This window comes from Anser cygnoides, chromosome 1 (assembly GCF_040182565.1).
Source record: "Anser cygnoides isolate HZ-2024a breed goose chromosome 1, Taihu_goose_T2T_genome, whole genome shotgun sequence".
In the NCBI taxonomy this organism is placed as follows: Eukaryota; Metazoa; Chordata; class Aves; order Anseriformes; family Anatidae; genus Anser; species Anser cygnoides.
The window spans coordinates 183,208,388-183,232,875 of record NC_089873.1 but is presented as its reverse complement, the minus strand read 5'-3'; the positions used below and the strand labels follow the sequence as shown (position 1 = coordinate 183,232,875).

At 47.4% G+C, this 24,488-nt stretch overlaps 1 protein-coding gene across 1 annotated transcript; it reads right to left on the bottom strand.

Moving 5' to 3' along the window:
• Positions 1-746: 746 nt before the first annotated feature.
• PHF11 (PHD finger protein 11) lies at positions 747-23,929 on the bottom strand. Its single transcript, XM_066989047.1, has 12 exons — positions 23,778-23,929; positions 21,118-21,252; positions 20,460-20,567; positions 19,425-19,560; positions 18,058-18,165; positions 14,205-14,338; positions 11,229-11,275; positions 8,661-8,719; positions 7,145-7,211; positions 5,850-5,972; positions 4,911-4,982; positions 747-1,652 (listed from the first exon to the last, which is right to left on the bottom strand). Exons 4-12 carry the CDS (start codon positions 19,530-19,532, stop codon positions 1,513-1,515), a joined length of 858 nt encoding a protein of 285 aa, XP_066845148.1. The 5' UTR covers positions 19,533-19,560; positions 20,460-20,567; positions 21,118-21,252; positions 23,778-23,929; the 3' UTR covers positions 747-1,512.
• Positions 23,930-24,488: the final 559 nt, after the last annotated feature.

Below are 24,488 nucleotides of genomic sequence, written 5' to 3'. Positions count from 1 at the left end.
TTCTGCAGTGCCGATAGAGGCCAGGGATCTCCTACCGCATGACAGTAAGAGCTCAGCCTAGGAGCACGTGAAGAAATGCTTCCACATGTGTCAGAAATTGTTTTAAATAAACAACTTGTTGTGGACTGCAAGCACTAGGCTAAAGGTCTAGATGGTGAAGGGGGGGCAGGGGGAACAGCAAAGTATGCAAATGTCCTTGTGAGTAATTCAGATTGCTGCAGTATGAAGGGAAAAAGAATTGGTCTAAGTCACATGAGCTTTTACTTCCTTCCCATATTAGTGAATTTGCATCTTGGTTTCCTAATAACGGATAAATCCTTGCTCCATGTCAATACATTGAAGACATCTAAGTGAACATTTTCTAGGTAAAACAGGTGTGAATGGATCTTGGGTCCTTGGCTTAGCTAATAAACTATTTTGGCCCAAAATGTTCACGCAAGTAAAAAGACCAGTATTTACTTCACGGGGGTGGGAGTGTGGCAGCCTGCTTCTACCCCAAGGGCTTATGGCTTGACAGTCAGCCCTTATCACTTCTGTTACGCTACTTACCAATCTCCAACTTCATACCAGCTCATCTCGGGTTTGTACTAACTGCTGCGAAAACAACTGTACCTGCAGGGTGGTGGCTGGTAACACAGCAGCCTGCGGGACAAGGTGCAGTTAAAAACAGTGGTGCAGCAGCTTATCGCCTCCCAGGCCCTATCCTATGCAACAGTGGGGCCACGGAGCATTACTAAAGACACAGCTTTCTTAAAAATGTTTTATTAAGTTACCCTTTTGTAGCTAAACAATGCTTTTCTGTATTCAAATAATTTTAATATAGTAGCTTTTCAGCCAAAATACATAGAAGTTACATCCTTCCTTAATGGAGAAAGGAAGAGACAGTCCTTTGATTGAAATCAGTTTACATTTTGATTGGAGCGTGATAGCCAGCCCTTGCTGGCTTGCTTGCAAACACCCTTTTACCCTTGTCATTACAGCAGCTCTAATTCCTCATTGACTGCTTAATGTATGCTCAATTAAAAAAAACTCCTGTTTATAATTCAGAAGGCTTCTTTGAGTGCAACTTCTGCTAATTTATCTTCTTTGGAAAGCCAAAGCAGCACTGTGGTCCTTAGAACAACACCGTCTCTATGCAGACAGTGATGCAGCCACCTCCCACAGACAGGAGAGGCCTGCTGCAAGTAAAGTGACTGAAGAGTGTTCTCTGGCAGCTGACACACCCTTGTCTTTGAGGGAAAAAAAAGTCCTGGGGGAAGGGGTTCTCTTCAGCTTTAAGAGCTAAATTTGGTGTATATCACTCATTTATCCACAATAAAATTTAAAGAAAGGGACAACTTAAAGTTATTGCAACAGTGAGGTATTAAAAAAATGAGTAAAACACCCAGTCTTTGCTTGTGTCCCAAACTTCGGGGAGGAAAGGAAATCACTTACACACTGACCCGACGTGCTCTATGTTTTCTATCGTTAGAAAATTCTGAATATTGACACCGTTACAGACAGACTCGGGGGTTAGTCAGACACTGTACTGGATGTACTGGCAGCAGTCTCCTGGGGGGGAAGGACGACTTCTTTTAAATCCTGCAGTAGCTCAATCTGGTGGTCCAGTCTTTTCCTGCTTTCCAAAAGTTCCTGGATTTTTTCCTCTGTCCCTATTATGGAAAAGAAAGGGACAAATGTTTTTATTTTATTTTTATACGCAACTATTAATTTATAGTAATTTACATAATGCATTAACACTGAGATTGCAGAGGCTTCCACTACTTAGTTTAGTCTACAGTGAAGCCACTGCCCTTCAGAAGCCTCAGCTTCACACTCCGTGCCTTTGTCTCTTCATTAACCCAGGGGGAGACAAGTTAAAGAACCTGTGGCAAAAGAAAACGCAGGCTAAAGCACAGCGTTGCATACTTTGTTTTCCATCTTACTGTATCTCAAAGGTAGCTACAAGTTTTAAATTAACTTCCCTGAATTACATAAAGCAAATTTAGAACCCGAATGGATTTTAGTCAACCAAATTTTAAGCTTAAAAAGACATGCTTTGGACAACTGAAGACAACGGCTAGTTTCTCCCAAAAAAACATGATTTAAGAGCATTTAATGCAGCTGCTTCTGGCAAAATACTGCCAGTGCACCAATGGCATGAACCAGCTGCTTCGTCCTATTTGCAAAGCCCTACCTGGCTGACTGTCAGCTTATCCTTACTGCTTCTGCTTTCCTAATGTTAAATCACTGAAATCCGTGAGCGCTGGGTAACTTCGTGCTCGGTGCTAGAAGCTTGTAGTATTAATGGTGAGTTTTAATTGAAGCAATTGCTTTGTTCAGTAACATTGTTTTGTAGTGGTTGAGAGGACCATAATGAAAATGGCTTTAAACTAGAAGAGGGGAAATTTAGGTTATATGTTAGGAGGAAATTCTTCCCTCAGAGGGAGGTGAGGCCCTGGCACAGGCTGCCCAGAGAAGCTGTGGCTGTCCCATCCCTGGAGGTGCTCAAGGCCAGGCTGGATGGGGCTTTGGGCAACCTGGTCTGGTGGGAGGTGTCCCTGCCCATGGCAGGGGGGTGGCACTGGGTGGGCTTTAAGGTCCCTTCCAACCCCAACCATTCTGTGATCCTGTGAAACAGCACTCTCCATTGCTTGCCATGGGCAGCCTTTATGGCATGTCTATTTGGTGTCAAGTCCTCAAGGTTAAATGAACTAGCAGGCACAAATCTGCAGAAAATGTTGGGCATGTACAAGTGGGAGCTGGAGAAAAATATCCTGGAGAATAGTTGGATACAAATGAGTAAGTTACCAGAAAAACAAACAGCAACCGTGATCACTGTGTTACTGCGTTCAACTTATGGGCGAACCACAGCTGGGAGACATCAGCTCCAGTTCTCTAATCCCAAAGGGATATGGGAAAAACAGAAATAGCCCAGAGAAAGCTATCGGTGAGAATGACCGCTATCAGTGGTGAGAATGGCATACAGGGGCGCTTCCACAAGAAGGCAGGCAACAGACTGGAGACCTTTGACCTCACTGAAGAGAGAAACTAAAGGGAGAGAATGTTTCTGTAAAACGGGGAACAGCAGGGACCTGGAAAGACTGCACTCACCATTCCTTAAGTGCTAAGAAGCAATCAGTGAAAGTACGGCACAACAGGTTTAAAACAAAGTAGAGGAGAAAGCAACAACAACAAAGTGGATCAAAAGCAAAGCATTTCAGGTGACCAGAAGTCATCAGTTCCAAGGGAAAGAGCAAAGAAAACAGTACCCGTAGGAATCCTACAGTATTTAGTCCCAGACTTCATCCACTGTGACAGACACTTAGTAGCGAGAGCTTGGAATACGGACTGGGGAGAAGGATGGAAGGAAGAGCTGGTTTCCTTCTAACACTACAGTGCGTCTTGCAACTAAAACGGTTCTCAGTCCTTTTCGACTGGTTTGTTACAAGAGCTCCTCCTGGGTAAGGTTTGGAACCAACTTTGATGTGTTTTCATTATTGACCTCGAAATTAAAATAGCCTTGATTGTATCAGAAAAGATAAGTGTGTTCAGGAAGAACTGAGCTGCTGAAGTAGCAGGGAGTTGGAGAGGGGACAGCTTCCACACAGCACAATCACAGGGCTGCGTACCTAGATGCCAGTACCAGAATTTCTCCTGTGAGCTGAGAAAAGGATGAAATAATCAACGCAGCTGTGAAAGAAGCAAGTGTGACCTAAGGTCGTGTCACATGAGGGATTACGAGCAGCGACGTATTAGTTCCCCTCAGATGAGGCACTGCCAGAACCTGTGTTGAGATAACTCCACAAACGCCAGGCACTCGCACTCCAGAAGAGGAATTCAAAAGCAAGAACCGGAGACTCGAGGGAGGAGCCTGGCCTTCCGCAGGCAAGCAAAGGGGAAATGGGGGGGAACAGCAAACACCAGCTTCAAGCACTTGAACTTAGGTTAGCTGACTTGTTCCCACTTCCCTCTCCTAACGGTTATCAACCTTGTTCTAACTCCTGCTTTTATCCCTGTCAAAAAGGTGTAAGAGACCCACCTAGGTTTAGTTGGAACATTACAGCTAAAAAGTTGTAATGCTGCTTAAGCAGCTGAGACTTGAGTTCATGCCCTAGAGTTTCCTTCCGCTCTGGTGCTCCCAAGTGACTGCTCTTGCACGTTTTCACTGCATTCTTTGAGCATTGTCACCTCCCTTTCCAAAACCTATTAAAATTGCCATCAGTTCCAGGGAAGCTCTGTCTGTAGTGTTCGATGCCCTTAACTGGAACAGAGCAGCCAGTCCCAACAGCACTCGTCGGAAAGCTGCACAGCTGTAAGAAAGGGAAGCTGCCTTCAGCAAGCCTTCCACACGCAGGGGGGGAAATAACTGCAGGAACAAGCACCAGCGCACCCTGCAGGAGGGAGGCTCCTCTGGGGCTGAGGCCCTGCGGTCCTCTGGAGCTGTGGAGCTGGGACACGGTTCCAGCTGGCCTCACGGCTGACAGCCACATTAGGCACGCCGTGCTGCTGGTCGTTCAGGTAGCAACAGCTTTTATTCACTTACTTAGAGGATGCTGAGAAGTTCCATGGGATTGTCACTGTAAACGGTCATTTTATGATCATTTAGAATTGTGAAGATCATTCTGGGAGTTGATGAAAACGACTTGAATGACAACACAGTCATTGGTCATAGCTGACACGGGTTCATGAGGGGAAATCCTGTTAATGCACTTCCACAGAAAGCGATCTGGGGTTGTGGTCACAGCAAGCTGAACACGAGCCAGCAGCGTGCCCTGGCAGCCAGGAGGGCCAGCCGTACCCTGGGGTGCATCAGGTCCCTTCCACTTTGGGACATTCTATGGTTCTGTGACTTTACCAAAATCCTCAGAATAACATCAATGCCAAAAACCATACCAAGTGCTGCTGTTCTGACAGCTTATTTCACGTACCTGAATGAATATTTGTCAGTATATTTTCAAACAGTCCACAGTCAAAGAGTGACATTACTGTCTCTTCATACTCTGGAAGAAGAGAGAATATCAGAGTAAAGCTTTACAGAACACTTGAGTTCACACCCTGCCCAACATTAAGTGTAGCACAAAACAGTAATTAATTACAGCAATTGCTCAAGGTTTTAAGATAACAAAGACACACAAAGACACTTCTAATTCTGTACAACTGTTTTCATGAGACATGGCTATCAGTGTTTTACGTTCACTGCCATCCCAGATTTATGCCTCCATTTCCTAATTGGGGCATTTTGTGTTTCACTTCACTGGAAGCCTACAGAGTTTGCATGAGCATTAAGAGGTTTGCTTAACGGTGAAGTCCTTTGAAACCCTAAGGTGTCCTGGACTTCACTACTGCCCCTAGCACCGCGACACACGAGCTGCTCATGACGGAGATTTGGCCGGGTGTGACATTTCACCTTCCGTGCACGTGCTTCAGTTATTTGCAAAAAATAGCATTACTTATCCAAAAGCATTGTTCGTAACTTTGTAAAGCTGGGAGGACAATGGGAGAGGAAGGTTTGTTTGTTTTTTTCTTTAAAAAAAAATGTTTTGAGAACAAAGTAATACTAGTGGGGAATCCTCCAAGAACAAAGTGTTTCATACAATGCACTCACCAAAGAAACAAATACACGCTAACATTTGACATTGAAGTTTTAAGTAATCATCCAAAGCATTGAAACATTCATACTCAAGGATTTTTCCCTCAAAAGAGTGCAGATTTAGACAGGCAGATGGTCCTTCCGTAAGAGCAACACGGCCTTACAATCCAAATAAAACCTTCCTGTTCTCTTCGTAACCGCTCCCCTCTTCAGAGTGAGGGAGTAGAGGCCTGCGTTCATGCCAATGGCTAAAAGGTGGCTGCAGAAAGCCCTGTACCTGTTTCCGAAGTGTTGTCATCCATCAGCTTTTCCTGCGCCAAGTGAAGCGTGTCCAGCATCTCTTCAAAGATGTCATCCAGCAGCCCGGCTTGCTTGCATTTCCTGAGGAAGTCTATTCGGACTGGTAAAACAGAACACACGCGCTCTTAGACACGAGAGGTCCTGAGCACAGCTGCGTGGGCTTCACCCACTCACTTCAGAAACTAAAACTTTGGTTCAAGTCTCCCTTCTGGTAACAAATATACAGGTGTCTGGCTCCTCCAGCTACCTGCTCAGCCCTCTGCAGTGGGAACAGCACTGTGCTCAGGTGAACACAAGCATCGTGCTGGCTATAAATTCACATACACTCTAGATTTGGCTTTGTTCATCAAAAAATGAATGCCTCCCCAACTCCACATGTGTCATTCCTAAAGCCACCTAATAACCCCCGGTGTAGGAAAACAGATGATTTGCTTTGCTTTTTTTTCTTCAAATCCTCTGGACCACACCGTGGACTGAGCAGGCTAAAGGACAGAAAACAGCGCAAGAAGTGAACCAATACCAGACTTGGTAAGAGAACTGAGGTTACGTTTACTGCGAGTGATCCAGGCATTAACCTCATTTATTGATGTAACCCTGTTACAGTCCATTTTATGGTCCTGCTTTGTCAGATTTTTACTGCTAAGGAAATAGGTAGTTATTTTTTCTTCATCTCGGAACAGCAGCTCAGCGACAGGTTTCAGTAAGGAGTCCCTGTGGACCACTGTGGGAATTCAGTGGGCTATTCAAAGGGAAAAAGCTCCCAGACTGCTCAGAGAAGTCTGCCAGCCTCCATCAAAAACAATGTTTTTAAAGTTTTCTAAACTTCTGAGCAGCAGCAGCGTAACTTTGACCAGCAATTACAGCAGGACTTCGGGGTAACGCAAACTGCGGAGCTGAAGGATGGTTCGAGCAGTCGATTTCGCCCTTACACGTTTTGTCAACCAACCCGCGTACACCTGGGATTCAAAGGTAACATAAAATAGCACGCAGGGGCAGCAGTAACTGCAGCAGCATTTAGAAAGCCTGGTTCCTGCCCGGGGAGCCAGAACGCTCTTGTTCAAGGTGCACAGAACACCCTGCTGTGCAATTAAAACCCGCACGGTCGTTCTGCAAACCAGGCTCGTGCTCCCTTGCCAGAACACGGGGTCATTTGTTTCGGGCAAATAATAAAAGGCACATTTTCAACAGCGCTGCTTCCTAACACCTCCAAGCGCCGAACATCGACACAACAGGTCACGGTATCACGCAGCTCTTCCGTAAAGTCAGTCCCACCTTTATGCCTGCTGTTTTTTCTTTTTAATATTCGTAATCTGTTTTCTTCTGCTGTTTCTTCTGTGCTCTGTAAGAAAATCAAAACAATGTATTTTTACATCGTAGGGACATTTCCTGCTCTATTTTCAGTGTCTTAACTCCGCATTAGCAGAGAGAGAAAAACCAGCCCATATTTCTGTGAATAAAGTCAGCTTCCCCCCACACTTAACAATAGTCCTCTCCAGACATTCAAGTTTTTAAAAGGAGAAGCAAAAATCATTTCACAGCAAAATCTGCTACGAAAAGCCCATTTACCCTGCCCAATTACTATTACTGCACTTGCACAATGTATTCAGATAGCACAGATGTTAACTGATGGCTGCTGCTAACTCCCAGCATAAGTGACACCTAATTCTCCAGGCCAGATGTAATACTAAAAATGATCTGAGAGGAGAGGAGGAATATTTTTCTCTTCCTTTGGACAGGACGCAGTCATTCTCTGCTGTTCCAGATCACACCTCAGTACCACAAGTGATTCTTATCTCTACTACAAAGCTCCACCAGTGTAAGAGCTGCACCACCTGGACACTGGCAAGCAGTTTATCCTGCAGTGCCCAAACATACACGGAACCCCCCAGCTTCTTTATTTGCTTGGACTGATTTCCAAAACCACTAACGCTGGAGCAGCAGAAACAGCACGTTACCAGCGGTGGTGGGTCAAATGGATCTCAGTTACACCGCCGGGAACCTGAGCGGATTTACAGCTGAGAAATTCTTGGGGACAAATAACCTACTGGTAAAAATGCCACTTGAAAGCTGCAGAGATCATCCATGTCCTCTCACATGACCTCCCTCTGATCTAGTGACCCGGAAGCCAATTCCTCTAGGAAGGAGAAATCCTGACCCCCATCAGTCATTGGGAGTTCGCATGCATAGTTCAGTGGAGCCAAGAGAATCCCCAAAAACTAAGTTGTATTTCCAGATTTCCTAACAACAGCCCCTAAAACAACTCCCCTTACAGCCAGAGGCATGCTCCCAAGCCCCTGGGAAGGCCATCTTCACCCACGGAGTGGGACCTGCCCGAGCTACAATGAAAATCTGCGGTGCCTACCATGAGAACAAGTGCTAGTTTAACAAGGCCAAGTGACTTATCAAAAGCTGTCTTCACAGAAAACATAAAAAGCCCTAAGCAAATCTGAGGGCCTCAGTGCTTCCAAGGAAAAGGAACGCCAAAGGAAAGCTCTTTTTTTCCAGCATTTCAAGATCACAGCCGCTGAGTCAGCCTGGTTCAGAAGTTCCCATCACACTCGTGCCACGCTGCCTGAGGGCAGCGTTGGCTCTGCCAGAAGCAGCTCTGAATTGCAAGTGGCTTTGTTCTGACAAAATGACAAGATCAAAACAAGGCAGCTGCAAAGGAAAAGTCGTCGTTTCTGTGAGAAAGCCTCCTTCTTAACGCACTGCCAAAAATACTTCACTGAAGCCCTTTGTTTTGGCAGATGTGGGTTTCTGTTTTAGAGCTACCGAAATCCAGAATTACCATTTGTTCCGTGATGGTGGAAGACTTCAGTGCATGTCTTTTCCTCTTATTAGCTGCATCTAGAAACCAAGAGACAGCAAGGTAACTACACGTCAACCTTACGCCGACAATTTCATACAGCTCAAGTTCTCTCCTTCCCCAGCAAGCTACAGAAGTCAGGCGCTTTGGGTAGCCAGACAGGAATACATCTCAGCTTTCCCAAATACCTGATATTTCAGTGGAATCCACCTTATTTGCATGCAAGAGTACAAGCCTGAATCATTAGGAAGTGCAAATCACTGCAGCATTAGGATATCACTGCCTTTTAAACCCGTTATAAAGCAAAACCCAGATTATAACGTAAGATTTTTGGCTGCGGCAGAGGGAGCTGACCCTCCCTGGCAGCAGCACCACCCCTACACGGTAAGAACTTAAGGCAAAACGTGACAAATTTATGAAAGATGATGTTTGTTCCCCATCAATCCTTGTTTATGTTAATACACTCTCAGAACTAAGGCTCCACAAGAGTTATTTTAGGTGTCCCAAAGACATACGAGTGGCATTAATTTTTCTTTGCTACATCTACCTCCTAGATAACCTCAGGAGCTCCTAATAGGAAGCAATTGTACTTGTGAGCTTTTATTATTTAAGCTACAAAGCGCTCTTATTGACGCTGTATGAAGATCTCTGCTTTCATTCTGTCCTCTATCAGCACGCAGCCGGCTCTTTCCAACGCCGTAACTGGCAGCTGCTGAAAATAGCTGCAGCACCACAAGCAGAGAAGGAAAACTGGCAAGGAGCACATGCCAGGGGGCAGAGAAAGCTGGAGAGGAGTAAAACTACCCACCAAAACCCAGAGGGTTTTAAATGCGGTGGGGTTACATGCCCCTCTCCATGCCTCGGGTAATGCACAGTAAGTTTATTCCTCCTTAGAAATCACCTTAAGAATGGAATGTTACTGCAGGTACAGAAAAGGCTGTCAGAACAAGTCCTTTTTTTTTTCTTTTTGTGGGGGCGAGGGAGACAGTGCTTTACATTTGCTATTTTCATGGCCCGAAAGGAAATCATAGGCTACCACACCATCCAAAATAAAGCCGGGTGGCCTATTTTGGAGCGAGCAAGGAGCCGCTGGTGGACGTATTGAGAACAAGGGGATGTGTCTCGTAGCTTTCTCCAGGCTACCAGGGAAAACGTGCCCGGAGAGGCAGCCCTCTTATACCAACTCCTGTTCCCACACAGTCCAGTCTTGGCTCAGCCTGCCCCGGGGGGAACGGCGGAGCTACTTCACTTGAGTTAGATCCTGAAAGTCTGAACTCTGCCGTGGAGCCACAGTGCCTCTATCCCAACCTATTTTAGCTGCAAACAGGTGGGCCAGGAACGGGTCAGAGAGCACCTGGGGCTGCAGCCAAGGCAACAGCAGCATACTCCTGCTCAGCCTGGCTCCTCTGTGCACCACGCGTGCATCTGAGAGCTGCTCAGAGGCAGGAGACGTCGGGGTTGTTGTGGAACCAAGCGTCATTTACCCAGCTGCTCTCTCGGACAGAGACGGGAGGAGCTCACTGAGGAGGCAGAGCTGCCAGAAAAATCCACTTACCCCTCTTAAACAAAGGGTCTCCGCATTTAGTGCCTCTGGCAGACCTCCATCAGGCATAAACTCTTCTCAGGGAACTTCCCATACGTGGTGCACGCATGCAGAACTCAAAGACACTGAGATCTTCAACCATGGAAGGTTTAAGTCCTCCTTATGAAGGAGGTGGTCTACAAGGTCGGTCCTGGGTAAGAGGCGATGATGATAACCACCCCAGTTGGCCCTTGGGTGGTGTTAGGATGGAGCCAGACCGCCGAAACAATCAGCCAGAGTTAGTGTTACTGCTCAGCTGGCTGAGTTAAACTCAACTTGGAAGCAAAGGCTGCTCTAGGACCCACTCCATTTCGAGCACCTGCATTTGGCTAACTCGGTGATCTGAACCCATGCGGTCAATTCGGTGAGACTCCCAGCCGCCTCAGTCAGCAAGCTGCCAAATTACACAAACTGCATTTCTGCAGCAGAGGGAGCGATCCTTAAACAGGGAGCGTATAACCCTTTGGTTACGCTTAAAAAGCGCTTTGGGATCCTTCAGAATGAAAGGCCGTGTTTTCGAAGTACCGCAGTGGGTACAGAAGATGCAAGTGTGAACATTTTAATGCAACTGCAGGCACAAATCCCAGGGTGAGCACTCCTATAACAGCCCTCGCTTTGCTAATCATCTGCAAGCTCGTGCATCCCTCACTAGCACGAGCCCCCCCTGTTTCACACTCGTTTTTAAGAGCTGCTTGGGTCTACCTACAGAATAACTCCACGAAGGATCAGCTCCGTGTCAGTTTTGAAGGGGATTTGGGGATGATCAAACACAAACATTTCCTAATTCAAAAACCCTTCTTGCTTGCTGTCCGTACCCCTGGATTTCAACCAAACCCCTCCTTAAGATTCGAAATCCACCGCTCAATGTAAAGGCGGAATAACATTTGTTTTGTTCAAATTAGTTATCAACTGTAGGATAAAAACTTTTAAAACAGATAAAAATCAAGGAAGCCATTAAAGAAACTCACCATAGTGATTGGTCCTATTGCCTGGGTCATGTTTTGGGCAGAACACTCTAAAATTTAAGTTCGGTTTTAAGAAAAAGAGAAAAAGTATTAATAAATACGTAAACAGAGTAACGCTGACTGATTTCAACAAATATCTTCCCCTCTATTCATTAAATGTAAATTGAAAGACGTTCTAAAAAACTCTCAGGACGGTTGTTCAGCATTACCCACTTGGGAGAGCACCTGCTGTGAAGTCTCATACATGCACGAGCTTCTGGTTTTACTTTTGGAGCCTCAGCAGGCTCAGAACTGACAGCTCAAAGCTTCAGTGTTCAATCGCCCCACCGTGTTTGGACGGTGTAAATCACATCAGGTGCATTTTGGCTGGTGTGGCTGCCAAACACTGGGACAGCGTTTGACCTGGGGTATTCTAATCTCATTCAGTAACTTGTTTTAATGCTGTCAGGATGAAATCCCCGAGTACTGATATTGCTTGGTCGTAGCTCCTGCTGCTCTGCCCCCTCGCCCTATCCCAGTTGGGGCAGGTCCCAAACTTGTTTGCCAGTCAGCTTGGATTTATAAACCCTTCATAACACGCTGGCGTCGCCACACAGTAGTGTGCTGCCACATACAAGACCATTTACTTGTTTGGAGATCTCTGCCCCTCCCTTTCCATTGCCCAGTGCTGATCAGGTCCCCAAAACTTGGTCCCCAAATCCCGTGGAAGTAGGGCACGCCTGTTTGAGGTCCAGTAGCTTCAATCTGCCTGATCCCTTCATCCCTTAAATAATTTAGAAATACATGAGATGGGAAGACTTTCTCCATTTTTAGGAGAGCAATGCAAATTCCTTGGGAGAAATAAAATGCAGCAAATACGGCTGGAAATCCTCCTTATCTTCTGGATACTGTAATGTGTAGAGAACATAAACCAGCTTCTCTAAGATACCTTTCTTAGAGAAGGATCCCAAATCACTTTTTAAACAAAATTGCCTTGTCAAGAGTGGGGTTTAGCTGATCTCTTCATTACAAATCTCCATTTGCCAAGACTAAAGCTCAAGTGTTTAGAAACAATTTTAAAAGGGAACCGCATTTAGTAGGCCATTGTGTGATTATTGTCATTTCTTGTTAAAAAAATAGAAGTGCTGAGCTTAGAAAAGTAGGCTGTTTCCTTGACAAGCCAGCTTTTTTTGCATGAAATTAATTTTGATGCACAAAAAAAGATTTATACATGGTTAAGAATTCAGTCAGAAAACTACATACTGGTGGCACATTATTTACATACCTGAATTTCTAATTTCCCTACCATCATTTTTGGAAGATGGCACTAGAAACGATGCTTGCTTCCTTTCCCCACTGTGCTATTACTTGCCTTTTGCAAAGCACTGTTCCTTTCTCTTTTTTTTTCTGCTGTTTGCTCTGATAACCACTGCTCATGATCTCAATGACAGCAATTCAGAATTTAAAAACACCAGCTCTCCTCCTACTGAAGGAATTCTTTCTTTCTGATACACTTTTCACTATATTTTATATTTTGTATTTCACCATGAAAAACAGCAGGGAGGCTGTCAATCCATGGCCACTGTTTTTTAAGTCTCGTTCTTCTGCTCTCCAATAATTTCATGTTAGCTACAAATTTTCTGCTTCATTCATGCTGCTGATACAGTGCAAAAGGCTTTGGATTCAAGTTCCTGAGACTTGCCTCACCACCCTTCTCTCATCCAGTCCTTTTTCATGCAGGTTTGCTATAGTTTTGCTCCCAATACAGGACAAGCAACTAGCCTCACACAATGACTTAACCCAAGGCATTTTTAAGTTCAGGGTCCCTCCACCTAGTCTCCAGTATCACCAGCTCAGAAAAACACCAAGTGAAACCATATATTCAGCTACCACTTCAGCAGTCTGCATACAGCCTGCTGGCAATCCCATTCATTTCTCATCTCGATGATATTCACTCTTCTTAATCCCAAGGTGTCGTTCCTAAAGCACTACAATGAGTCATTTATTCTGCGATCACAGAAGCTCCTACCTTTCCATCTACACTCCGTCAGGAGCTTTGCAGGCTCCAGGGAACTCTACAAACACTAACTGAACATATCTTCTTCTTCCTACATAGCTGGCCCTACATCCTTACAGAAAGATCTGTTTATTTTGGAGTGAGAGCCCTACCAAAGCAGCCAGGACTGCAACTGCTTTGGGTACAAAAGGGCCCACCTTGTGCTATTACTAGACAGTCTACCACATTAATCTAAGACTAACGTAGCTTGTGACCTCTTTGGCCTTACCCAGAAGGGAGTGTTCTGGGTTGTGTCTGGGTTGTGTCTACGGGCCTCAGACCTTTACTCTAACTTCCTCGTTCCTTTTGGAGTCCTAGTTTCTCTACCCCTTTCCTCTGCAGATTATCATTCCTTCCTCTGAACAACTTTTTCCGTCTGCTATCTGCAATGTAAGCAGTCCGAGGGCAGCAGACACTAGGGCTAGCATGACCAGGACAGAAAATTTACTTAAAATCTGTTTAATGATGTTAATGCTAGCAACGTACTTGAAATGTAAGAAGATCCTGGATGGGAATACAGACTTCTCTGCTAGCACATGGATGGAAAGTTACTAGCATTTGTCTAACATGAACAGATCCAGAAGCACGACAGCCTGGTCTGAGGCAAGAGAAATTGAGAATTTGAATCATTAGTTTGAACTTTAATAAAAATCTTTGTCCTTGAAGACTAGCTAGGTAGCCAGTAAAGACAGGCTTCCTCAGTTTAGGTCTAGTTATCTTTCAGCTCAGTCCCTGAATAGATTCCTTTCCACTGCTGTGATAAAGGAAAGCATTGCTTGTAAAAAGAGGGCATCAAACACTAACCATAGATGGAGCAACACTTGAAGAGAACATATTTCCTTTTTAAAAATAAGGAGTTAAAAAATTGACAATTTAAGTCTCTCTTCCTGACAGTAACACCAAAACCTTGAGAATAATTAGTTAGAAAAGACTTGGTTAAATACCGGTAGACTCCGTTTACTTCATCTGTTTCTATCGCTGCGTCATCGCAGAGCGCACAGAAGTAGTGGTAACTTCTGCGACAGGCTCTCTCCTCGCATCCCACAGTGGCTCCTTTCTTGCGACAGAAGTTGCACATCTACAATAAAACGATGGTTAGCAGGTAAGCATCACACATAGCTACTGAAAAAAAATCCCGACTTACAAAACAAGTGCTACCTTCTGTAGGAAAATCAAATATTTCATTGTAAGCCTTCTCTGTGGAAGGCATCAGGCAGGTTCACAGCAGCAAACTCCTACCTCGTCCATCATTTCAGTCACCTTTCTGCTATTTTACCTCAACTGCATCATTTCACAAATTAAGCAGGACAAAAAGAGCCATGTGAGGGAACTTAGCCACTTTCATCCCTTATCCCAAATCTGAACAAGTTATTTCAATACTCATTGGAATGGGTGCTTATATTTATGTTCACAGAATCGCAGAATGGCTGAGGTTGGAAGGGACCTCCAGAGCTCATCAGGTCCAACGCCCCTGCTCAAGCAGAGTCACCTAGAACACATTACACAGGATGGCATCCAGGTGGGTTTTGATTATCTCCAGAGAAGGAGACTCCACAACCTCCCTGGGCAGCCTGTCCCAGTGCTCTGTCACCCTCACCGTAAAGAAGTTCTTCCTCATATGGCGATGAAACCTCCTGTGGCCCAATTTATAACCATTACCCCTTGTCCTATCACTGTCCACTGCTGAGAAGAGTTTCGCCCCATCCTCTTCACATTGTCCCCTCAGGTATTTGTAGAAGTTGATAAGATCCCCTCTCGGTCTCCTCTTCTCTAGGCTAAACAGGCCTAGCTTCATTAGTCTTTCCTCATAGGACAGATGCTCCAATCCCTTAATCGGCTTCGTGGCTCTACTCTCTCCAGTAGCTCCATGTCCCTCTTGTACTGGGGAGCCCAGAACTGGATACAACACTCCAGGTGAGGCCTGACCAGGGCAGAGTAGAGGGGGAGGATCACCTCCCTCGACCTGCTGGCCACGCTCCTCTTGACGCAGCCCAGCCCAGGACACCGTTGGCCTTCTTGGCCACCAGGGCACACTGCTGGCCCATGGTCAGCCTGCTGCCCACCACAACCCCCAGGTCCCTCTCTGCAGATCTCTCCAGCAGGTCAGCCCCAGCCTGTACTGGTGCCTGGGGTTGTTCATCCCCAGGTGCAGGACCCTGCACTTGCCCTTGTTGAACCTCACGAGGTTTCTCTCAGCCCAGCTCTCCAGGTCCCTCCGAATGGCCGCACAGCCCTCTGCTGTGTCAGCCACTCCACCAAGCTTTGTATCATCCACAAACTTGCTGAGGGTGCGCTCTGTCCCTTCATCCAGGTCGCTGATGAGTTAAGTTGAACAGCACTGGCCCCAGTACTGACCCCTGGGGGACACCACTAGCCACAGGCCTCCAACTAGACTCGGCACCGTTGAGCACAACCCTCTGAGCTCTGCCATCCAGCCAGTTCTCGATCCGCCCCACTGTCCACTCATGGATCCCACACTTCTGGAGCTTGCCCAGGAGGATGACAGTGTCGAAAGCCTTGCTGAAGTCAAGGCAGACCACATCCACTGCTCTCCCCTCATCCATCCAGCCAGTCATTTCATCATAGAAATCTATCAGGTTGGTTAAACACGACTTCCTATAAATGAATCCATGTTAATTGTTCCTGATCACCTTCTTTTCCTCCACGTGCTTAATGATGGCCTCAAGGATGAGCTGCTCCACCATCTTTCCAGAGGTGGAGGTGAGGCTGACTGGCCTGTAGTTTCCTGGGTCTTCCTTCCTGCCCTTCTTGAAGACTGGGTTGATGGCTTTCTTCCAGCCCTCAGGCACCTCTCCTGTTCTCCAAGACCTTTCCAAGATGACAGAGAGCGGCTTAGCAGTAACACCTGTCTGCTCCCTCAGCACCCTTGGGTACATCCCATCCAGGCCAACAGATTTGTGGGTGTCTAACTCGCCTAAATAACCTCTAGCCCAATCCTCTTCAACATGGGGAAAGTCTTCTCTCCAAGTTTTCTCTCATTTCTGTGCTCAGCAGTGCATGGGGGCCAGCCTTAGCAGTGAAGACTGAAGCAAAGAAGGTATTCAGTATCTCCAGCTTCTCTGTATCTGCTGTCACCCTTCTCATTTAGCAGCGCACTCGCATTTTCCTTGTCTTCCTTTTGCTGCTGCTGTATTTGAAGAAGCCCTTCTTGTTGTCCTTAATGTCTCACGCTAAATTTAACTCTAACCAGGCCTTGGCCTTCCTCATTGCATCCCTGCATTCTCTGACAACGTTCCTGTATTCCACCCAAGCGGTCTGTCCCTTCTTCCACAACATGTACACTTCCTTCTTCAGTTTAAGTTTTCCCAAGAGCTCCTTACCCAGCCATGCAGGTCTCCTGCCCCCCTTGCTCAACTTCTTTTTCGTAGGGACGTGCCGATCCTGAGCTTGGAGGAAGTTGTGCTTGAGCCAACTCCCCTGGGCCCCGTCCCAGGGGATTCCTCCAGTTAGGTCCCTGAAGAGATCACAGTTGGCTCTCTTGAAATCCAGGGTTGCAATCCTACTTTTTGCCCTACTTCCTCCTCGCAGGGTCTTGAACTCCAACATCTCATGGTCACTGCAGCCGAGGCGGCCCTCAACCTTCCCATTTCCAACTAGACCATCTCTGTTAGTACCAGGACCAGCAGCGCCCCTCTCCTTGTTGGCTCACCTACCTCCTGCTTCAAGCAGTTATCCGCAATGTTCTGCAGTAACCTCCTGGACCGTTTGTTCTGAGCTGTGTTGTCTCCCCAGCAAATAGCAGGGTGGTTCAAGTCCCCCGTAACAACCAGGGCCTGCGAACTTGAGACAACTTGCAGCTGCCTGTAGAAGGTCCCATCCACTTCGTCTTCCTGATCCTGTGGCCTGTAGTGTTGCTCAGGGCTACCCGACAGGGTGAGATGGGTGAAGGTGGATTTCTTCTGCCACCTTGAGCAGGACTTGTTTCCGTTTATTCACATCCTTTCAGCTTCTGCCTCATGTCTGCTGGGGGATGGATACTGCATTCCCTTCTTGTTGGGAAATTTGTAGTGCCTGTTAATGTTTCACAGAGGCCAGAGCTTGGCACCACCACTCTATTTCCCTCTCTGAATCCCAGATGCCCCTCAGTTTTTCCACCTCTTCTCGTAGCTCACCTACCACACTGAGCAGGTCTTCCGCCTGCTCGCATCTCATGCAGTTGCTATCTCTGCAGCTGCCCAAAGGTGGTGTGAAGCTTTGGCACCTGGACGGCTACGAGCTTTTTCGGAAGCTCAGTTTGGGTCCCCACCTTCTTTTTGGCAAGGGTGGACGTGGCCTTCCACGACTGCTTGTTTCCGCGACTGTAAAACGTTCCCTAGACTAACTTCATAAAGAGAAGAGTTCCATCCAGTGGGAAGGGGGAAGGGGAGCCGAGTACAAAACCAACAAGAAAACCTCACACAAATAACCTTCCTTCTGCTAAAAAAAGAAGGTGTTCCCCTTTACACTTACAAATTGCATCATTTTGTTTCTGGCACTAGCTTAGTCTCTTCGGAAAGTCTCTTCTTACTCTTTTATCTTAGGAAAAAAGGGCCAGAAAAAAAATCCAATTAGCAACAACAAAAAAAAAGAACTAAACTTCAATAAGTATAATGTCCAATCAATGTTTGTAACTCTAAATCTGTAACTTCCCTGATCTTAGTAGATCAGCAGGATCAAGTATTTTTCTGCATTTTTTTTTCCAAACACAAAACTGACCAGACAACTCGGTACTGAAGGGTGGCAGGGTGCATGCTATGAGACAGGACTAAGTGCAGATTCCAGAAGAAACTGCCTTACCAGACGCTTTCCTCTCTTGAGTTCGTTCAATACTGATTCCACATCAAACCTTATGTCCAGATTATCTGGGTTATACTCTTCAGATTCCACAAATCCCGAGGAAAATAACTAGAGACAAAGAGACGATGTTAAGAATTAATAAAGAGACCTGGTCATCAATATATTCCAGAGAAAAGAAAGGGAGGGTACATCTGTTCTTGCACGTGGATTTCACTTAACCTGAAGATGAACCAAGAAAAGATGACAAGGTGAGAAGGTGAATTAGTAAGAAGTGTGAACGAAGAAAGCTTCAGGCTGCCCAGAGTAAGGAGCAGCAGCTGCTTGGCTGACAAACCTCCACACCTTGAGCAACTTTTATCTTCCCAGCTGCTCAGGCTTACAGTTGGATGCAACATTTCTCCATAAATAAAATTTTGGTACAGTCCAAAACCTGGGGGAAACCCACAAAAATGCACACTTGCACATTCATGCCACTTTAATTCCCATGGAAGCACTGAACCATGACAGTAAGCGAGGAAGTGGAAGTTATCTGCAACTGTTTTTGCAATTATTTTGTAAAGCTAATTTCAACCAAAAGCGAGCCGCCCTTATGTCGGCTGGTAACCACAGTCTGCCTGCTCAGAAGGTGATAGCTGGCTGGAAGAAGCCAAACAGGGCGCTCTTCCTAAAGCAGACAAAATAGTAAAGTTGTTGGGTTAAAAAAGCAAACCAAACCAAACCAACAAGAGTTCCAATGTTTAACCAACATTTACAGCCCTAATAAAAAACATTTTTCTGCTAGGTCATTTTTTAGCTTAGTTTCCTACAGACATTAAGCACGTGCAAGATGCCACCCATCTGCATCATGGCAATTCCGCTCTCCCCCAGTAATTCGGTTTGCTGGGTATTTAGTGACACTGACAGAGAAAGAGAAATCTGTGAAGATAAGCAAGTTTGTGCCTGTTTCATGAAAGTGACTGGGCCTCATTCCAGTGTGAACCAGACCTGTAGGTCTGGATTCCCATCAGGAAACACGCAACAGCCACTTCGGGCTGTTTGTGCAAATATGTGAGGAGTGAGGCGGCAATGAAAAGCGTTCCACTTCCACAAATTTTGTGCACCTTACCACAAATCTAGCGTTATTTCCATTGCCACCTCTCGGCTAACAACGTACCTATTTTTATTGTTATTTTTGAAGCCAAACTTTCTGCAGTCAATCTGCAGAATACCGTGAACTTGAAGACTATTTCCTGTTTCAACCGAAACAAAAAAGGAGAGACAAAAGTCATTGTAAAGTTAAAAAAAAAAAAATCAACAGGCAGTGGAGACTCCCACTTTCGTGCTTCTCCATTTCCCTTACGTACTGACCAACCAAAAAAACCACTCACCAAACAATCCTGATGAGCTGCAATGTTTTGCTGTTCGGCAATGTACATTATAGAGCCAGCCTCCCCTTCTGAACAGAACGCACACGTTCTTCTCACCATCTTCGCCATTATCTGGAAAGCACCTAGAGCAGGAAGACTGGGAGAAAACACAAAGCAACTGACACAATTGTCTTATGCCAGGCAGGATGAGCAGAGGAAAGCAGAGCTCATGAGCTCTTGCCCTCTAACTGCTCCTTCACCTGCACCCCCTGAAGCCTGGTTCTTTGCCTTCAGCAAACAGAACGTGCAAAGCCTGCTCTTGGGACAACAGGGGGTGGGAAACAGGCTCCCAGCAGTTAGAGCAATGGGGAAAAAAGGTTTGTTTGCCCTAGGAAAGTCACTAACAAGTCATGGCAGAAGGCACAGAGCTAACAAAAGAATTGTCGAGCTTGTTCATCAAATATATGCTCCAACAACAGCCCCAAGAGCAGGCCAGCAAGTCATGCCCTCAACATTAAACCCCTTTTATTTGGAGGATGCTGGCTGTTCGTAGCAGTGCCTGCCTTCAGCTAACTCTGCCACACGTCGGTCTGCAAGTCAAGGAGACAAAACGGCTTTCCCCAAACTCCTCCGGTGCCTTCTGGGAGTTGACAAAAAACAAGGAAGAAACACCAATTCCTTAGTGCAAAAAGGATGCAGCAAAGCAATGTGAAGAGGCTTACAAATGCAAATAGGAGAAAAGAGAGAGCCGAACACAGGAGACTTTAACACTCTCTCAATGAAGTAGAGCGCTGACATGAGAAACGCCATCTTCTCTACATCCTGGAACCCACTCCCTGGACATCTATCCTCCTTTCCTGGCCATAACCACTCAAGTTTTAATCGTCCTTCTTCACACAGCCTCTCTTTTCTTTTTCCCAGCAGCCACAAGAAGTTAAAGGCAACCTACTTCTTTCACTGAACAGTCTAAATCTTTCTGAAAAAGCCTTTAACCCTCCCCCACCCCCCCCAAGGAATTTAGGGCATCACTCCACACATTAATAGCAGAAGTTTTACTTTGTCTGTGGTTTCTGTGCAAGTCCACTGCAGAAATCTTCAATTTCCCACTCCCGCTAGGTGCGATACTCCAAACGCCAGAGACGTCACCTCTGACCGCCCAAAAGCCTGTAGGATAAGAGTAAGAAAAGTCTGTGTTTACTTTTAAGAAATAAGATCTGGTGTTAAATTACTCTAGTGACAGACAAGCAGTAAGGCTCAAGTACCAAACAGGCAGGAAATCTCACAGCCCAGCAAATCTTGCACATATTTCTGTGGCTTTCAACAGTCAACTTCTGTCTTCGTTGGTTCCACCTCCCTTCCATAAAATGGAGGGGACAGTCTCAAGTGAGAAGAACACCAGAGTGTAAGTGCATTTTTTTCTCCTGGCTCTGCCACAGAAACTTTACTTAATCTCAGGCAAGCTACTTTGCCTCTACACACATCTGTTTTTCCCCACATCCTTCTATATCTTGCAAGCAAGGTGGGGTAGGGACCGATTTCCACTACCCGATCTATACAGTAAGCATCATAACATCAGTCTCAAAGCTTAGGCATTAAATAAATGCAACAGAAACAAGTGGAAATGTATAGAAATATTAGAATTAGAGAGGGGTAAGCCAGGGTTTGAATGGTTGGCCCCCCAAGCAGGGCAGAGTTCTGTGCAGCAGGTCAGTACCTGGACTTGATGCATACATAGGCCCTGCTCAGGCCTAGTCGGAGGATCTGTCCCTGGGAAGCTGGTGAGGAAGGTGCTGAAGCTGGAGCCTGCAGCCCCTGATGCTCTTCCAGGCTCTGCGGAGAAATCTTGGTGCTGAAAGATAACCAAGGACCGTTGGTCAAGGTCAACCCCTGGGTTACTCCAGGGCCTTTGCCAGACCCCTGAAGCAACAGAGGGACAGCTCTCAGCCATTCCTCACTGCAAGAGCAGCCAGCCTGCATCCGGTGCCCCATTCAGCCCAGTATCCTGCCACCAACTGCACTTTTGCTTTGTCCCTGTGCTCTTCCCTAGGTTTCTGCTACTGACTACCATCAGGAATAGGATGCAAGGTAAATGGGGCTGTGGATCCAGCTGGCTGCTCCTAAGTAAGGAAGGAAAGGCTAAGGGCGTGGTTCCAGTTTCAGTTTAATTACGTTTTGCCTGAACAACCACTCACTTTTTGACACCCCAGATATATGAGTGAAGGGGCAAGAAATCATTGTTCCTCACTCAGCTCCTCTAGTAACACCCATGATATCACAAATCTGCTATTCTTTCTTGTGCTGCCTCTTTTTCAAGTTGAGGAATCTGAAACTATTTAGTTATTCCTTGTACAGAAGCTGTTCCACATCTTTGATCACTTTCATCACTTTGCAGTCTCTTTTCTACTCCTGCAGTAGCTCAAGAGGAGCTCTCTGTATTCATTTTTTTCTGAACAATTATTAGTATTTCACATACAGGACTGCTTCTGAGCATGGACCTGTCACTTCCATAGAACAACGCATTGTAGACCTCAGACCTCTTTTCTACACGGTAGCTGACAGACAGTACAGAGGGCAGTGTTACGACTGTTGACCTGACACACGCATCGTCTTCCACTTATTAGTGCTGGATTTTCTCAGCCTTTATTTTATAGTCAAATGACTCAGAGTCCTTCTGCAACTTTTGACAAGCGGCTTTCGCTTTCACACAAAGTAAGGCATCTAATTCGTCTGTAAGAGCCACAGGCTCTTCGACTGCCCTCCACTAATGAAGGAGGGGATAGAGCTGTAAAACAGAAGGTTGAGGGGAAGCAGTCACGGGAAGGAAACAGCCACCTGTCTCAGGATGCTTCTCTGATCCCTCTGCCATTTCCTAGCAACACACCCTATTAGTTTTGCAACAACGGCAAACTGGAAGAAAGCAGTAAATGAAACAGAAAGTAAAAGGGGATGAGAAAAGGTGATTGTGCAACTGCCAAGTGCACCTTGCTGAAACGTTACTCATTTGTTTAAGCATTTCCTCTCCAGAAGCAATTCTGAAAGCATCCTTGCAGGTACACAAACTCACATTACACAGAAAGAACCAGAGGCAATAAAGACCACCCAACATCTCTGTAGCAGGGTGAGGAGAACACAAACTCCCTGACTTCCAGCGTGCTGCCAGAACCTGGTGCCCTAGCTGCTGTTCTGCTCTCCTCTCAGCATACTGAAGGAGTTTGTTTGCTGAAGCAGAGAGAAAGATGGAAAGTACCCCAGACTCATGGCTTCCAACCTTTGCAGTTTGTGGGGAAAGACGCAGTACTGCTCATATATTAGCTGGGCTCAAGAGCTCTGCTCTCCCCCCAGATGTTAGCAGCATAAAGACATCTGTCCTTTACAAGGATTTTAGAACAAAACCAACGAAATCCATCTTCCCCTCCACCTTTTATTTGATACATAGATCTAAGTCATGAAAAAGGTGTTTTCTTTGAAAGGTAGCCATGTCAACACACCAATCCCAGTGATGGGGATGACAGGAAGGTTCCTCACCAGCCCTCAGCTCTCACCCTTTCCAAGATGCTGGGGACCACCAGCACTGGAGACCGTCACCCACACCCTGAAGAGGAACTGGGAACGTTTCCAGAACGTTCTGGGAACTGGGAGTTCCCAGAAGGATGGAGATTCTCCAGTGTTTAAATAAAGCACGATCTGCTGTGGTAGAATGGCTACGAAGCTGGTGAAGGGCCTGGGACAAAAGTCCTGTGAGGAGCGGCTGAGGGAGCTGGGGGTGTTTGGTCTGGAGGAGGCTCAGGGGAGAGAGACCTCATTGCTCTCTGCAGCTACCTGAAAGGAAGGTGTGGGGAGCTGGGGGTCGGCCTCTTCTCACAGGTAACCAGTGACAGGACTAGAGGGAATGGCCTCAAGTTGTGCCAGGGGAGGTTCAGGTTGGAAATGAGGAGACATTTCTTCTCAGAAAGAGCAGTCAGGCACTGGGACGGGTTGCCCAGGGAGGTGGTGGAGTCACCGTCCCTGGGGGTGTTCAAGGAGAGGCTGGACGTGGTGCTTAGGGACGTGGCTCAGTGGGTGACACTGGTGGCAGGGGGTTATTTAAGGTTCCATTTCCCCTCATGGCTGCCGAGGGGCTGACACCCCGACACCAGGGGCACAGACACCGCCCCCTCCCCCCCGCCCCGCCCAGCCCCGAGCCCCTCAGGGACCCCCGGGGGGGGGGGGGAGGGGCCGCCCCCAGCCCCTCTCGGCCCCGCGCTCCCCTCAGGGAGGCCGGGCTCGCCCACTGCCGCCCTGTGGGGGGGGAGCTCCGCCGGGCACCCCCCACCCGCAGGGCGTGGAGGCGCCCCTGTCCGCCCCCCCCCCGCGCGGCTGCCCGGTGGTACTTACCGCGGGGGGCTCGCAGGCCGGCCCGCACCAGCGGCCGCTTCCGCGCGGGGGAGGGGGGAGGGGGGGGAGGCTCGCGGAAGTGGGCGGGCCCAGGCGGAGCGCCGAGCATGCGCGCTGCGGAGCCCGCGCTCGGCGGCGCGGTGGGGGGGGGTGGGAAGAGGAGAGCGGGGTTGGGCGGAGGGGGCGGGAGCCGCGGGTCACGTGGGCAGGGAGCGGCTCTCGGCACATCCCCGCGCCTTCGGGCGTGGCGGCGCTGGGGCCGCGGGTTCGAGTCCCGCTCCCGGCAGCCCCGGGGGGCGAAGCCCCATCCCCGGCCTGAGGCCCGGAGCCTGCAGGGGAGGCTCTGCCGGCGCCAGGAGGACGAGGACGGGCCTGTCCCAGAAGCTCCTGCTTCTCCTCGCCCCATAGGCTGGTCCCCTCCCGCTGATGGTGTCCCCCCATGGGTCAGGGTGGTTCCCTCCGTGTGGGACAGCCTGCGGCGGATCCCTGCTGGCCTCCTCACAGAGCCCTGCTGCCAGCCCAACCCTCCCCCTGAGAGAACAGGGCTGGCAGGCGCTGGCAGGCGCTTCCCCTCATGGCCCCGACAGGCTGACAGGGTGTCCCAGATGTGTCACTGCGTGGGCTCGTAGGTGTCTTTCACCTGGGCCATTTCCACCCGCTTCTCCTTTGGTGCTGGTGCTTGGTGTCGTCAGATGACATTCTGCTGGCAAC

What these genes read in the sequence shown, in the direction of transcription:
- PHF11 (XM_066989047.1), bottom strand. Translation starts at nt 19,532, where the DNA reads ATGGCGAAGATGGTGAGAAGAACGTGTGCGTTCTGTTCAGAAGGGGAG. An exon ending in TCAAGAGAGGAAAGCGTCTG is followed by an intron (nt 14,339 to 18,057) that starts GTAAGGCAGTTT and finishes GTTTTATTGTAG; the next exon opens with ATGTGCAACTTCTGTCGCAA. An exon ending in GAAGTAAACGGAGTCTACCG is followed by an intron (nt 11,276 to 14,204) that starts GTATTTAACCAA and finishes CTTAAATTTTAG; the next exon opens with AGTGTTCTGCCCAAAACATG.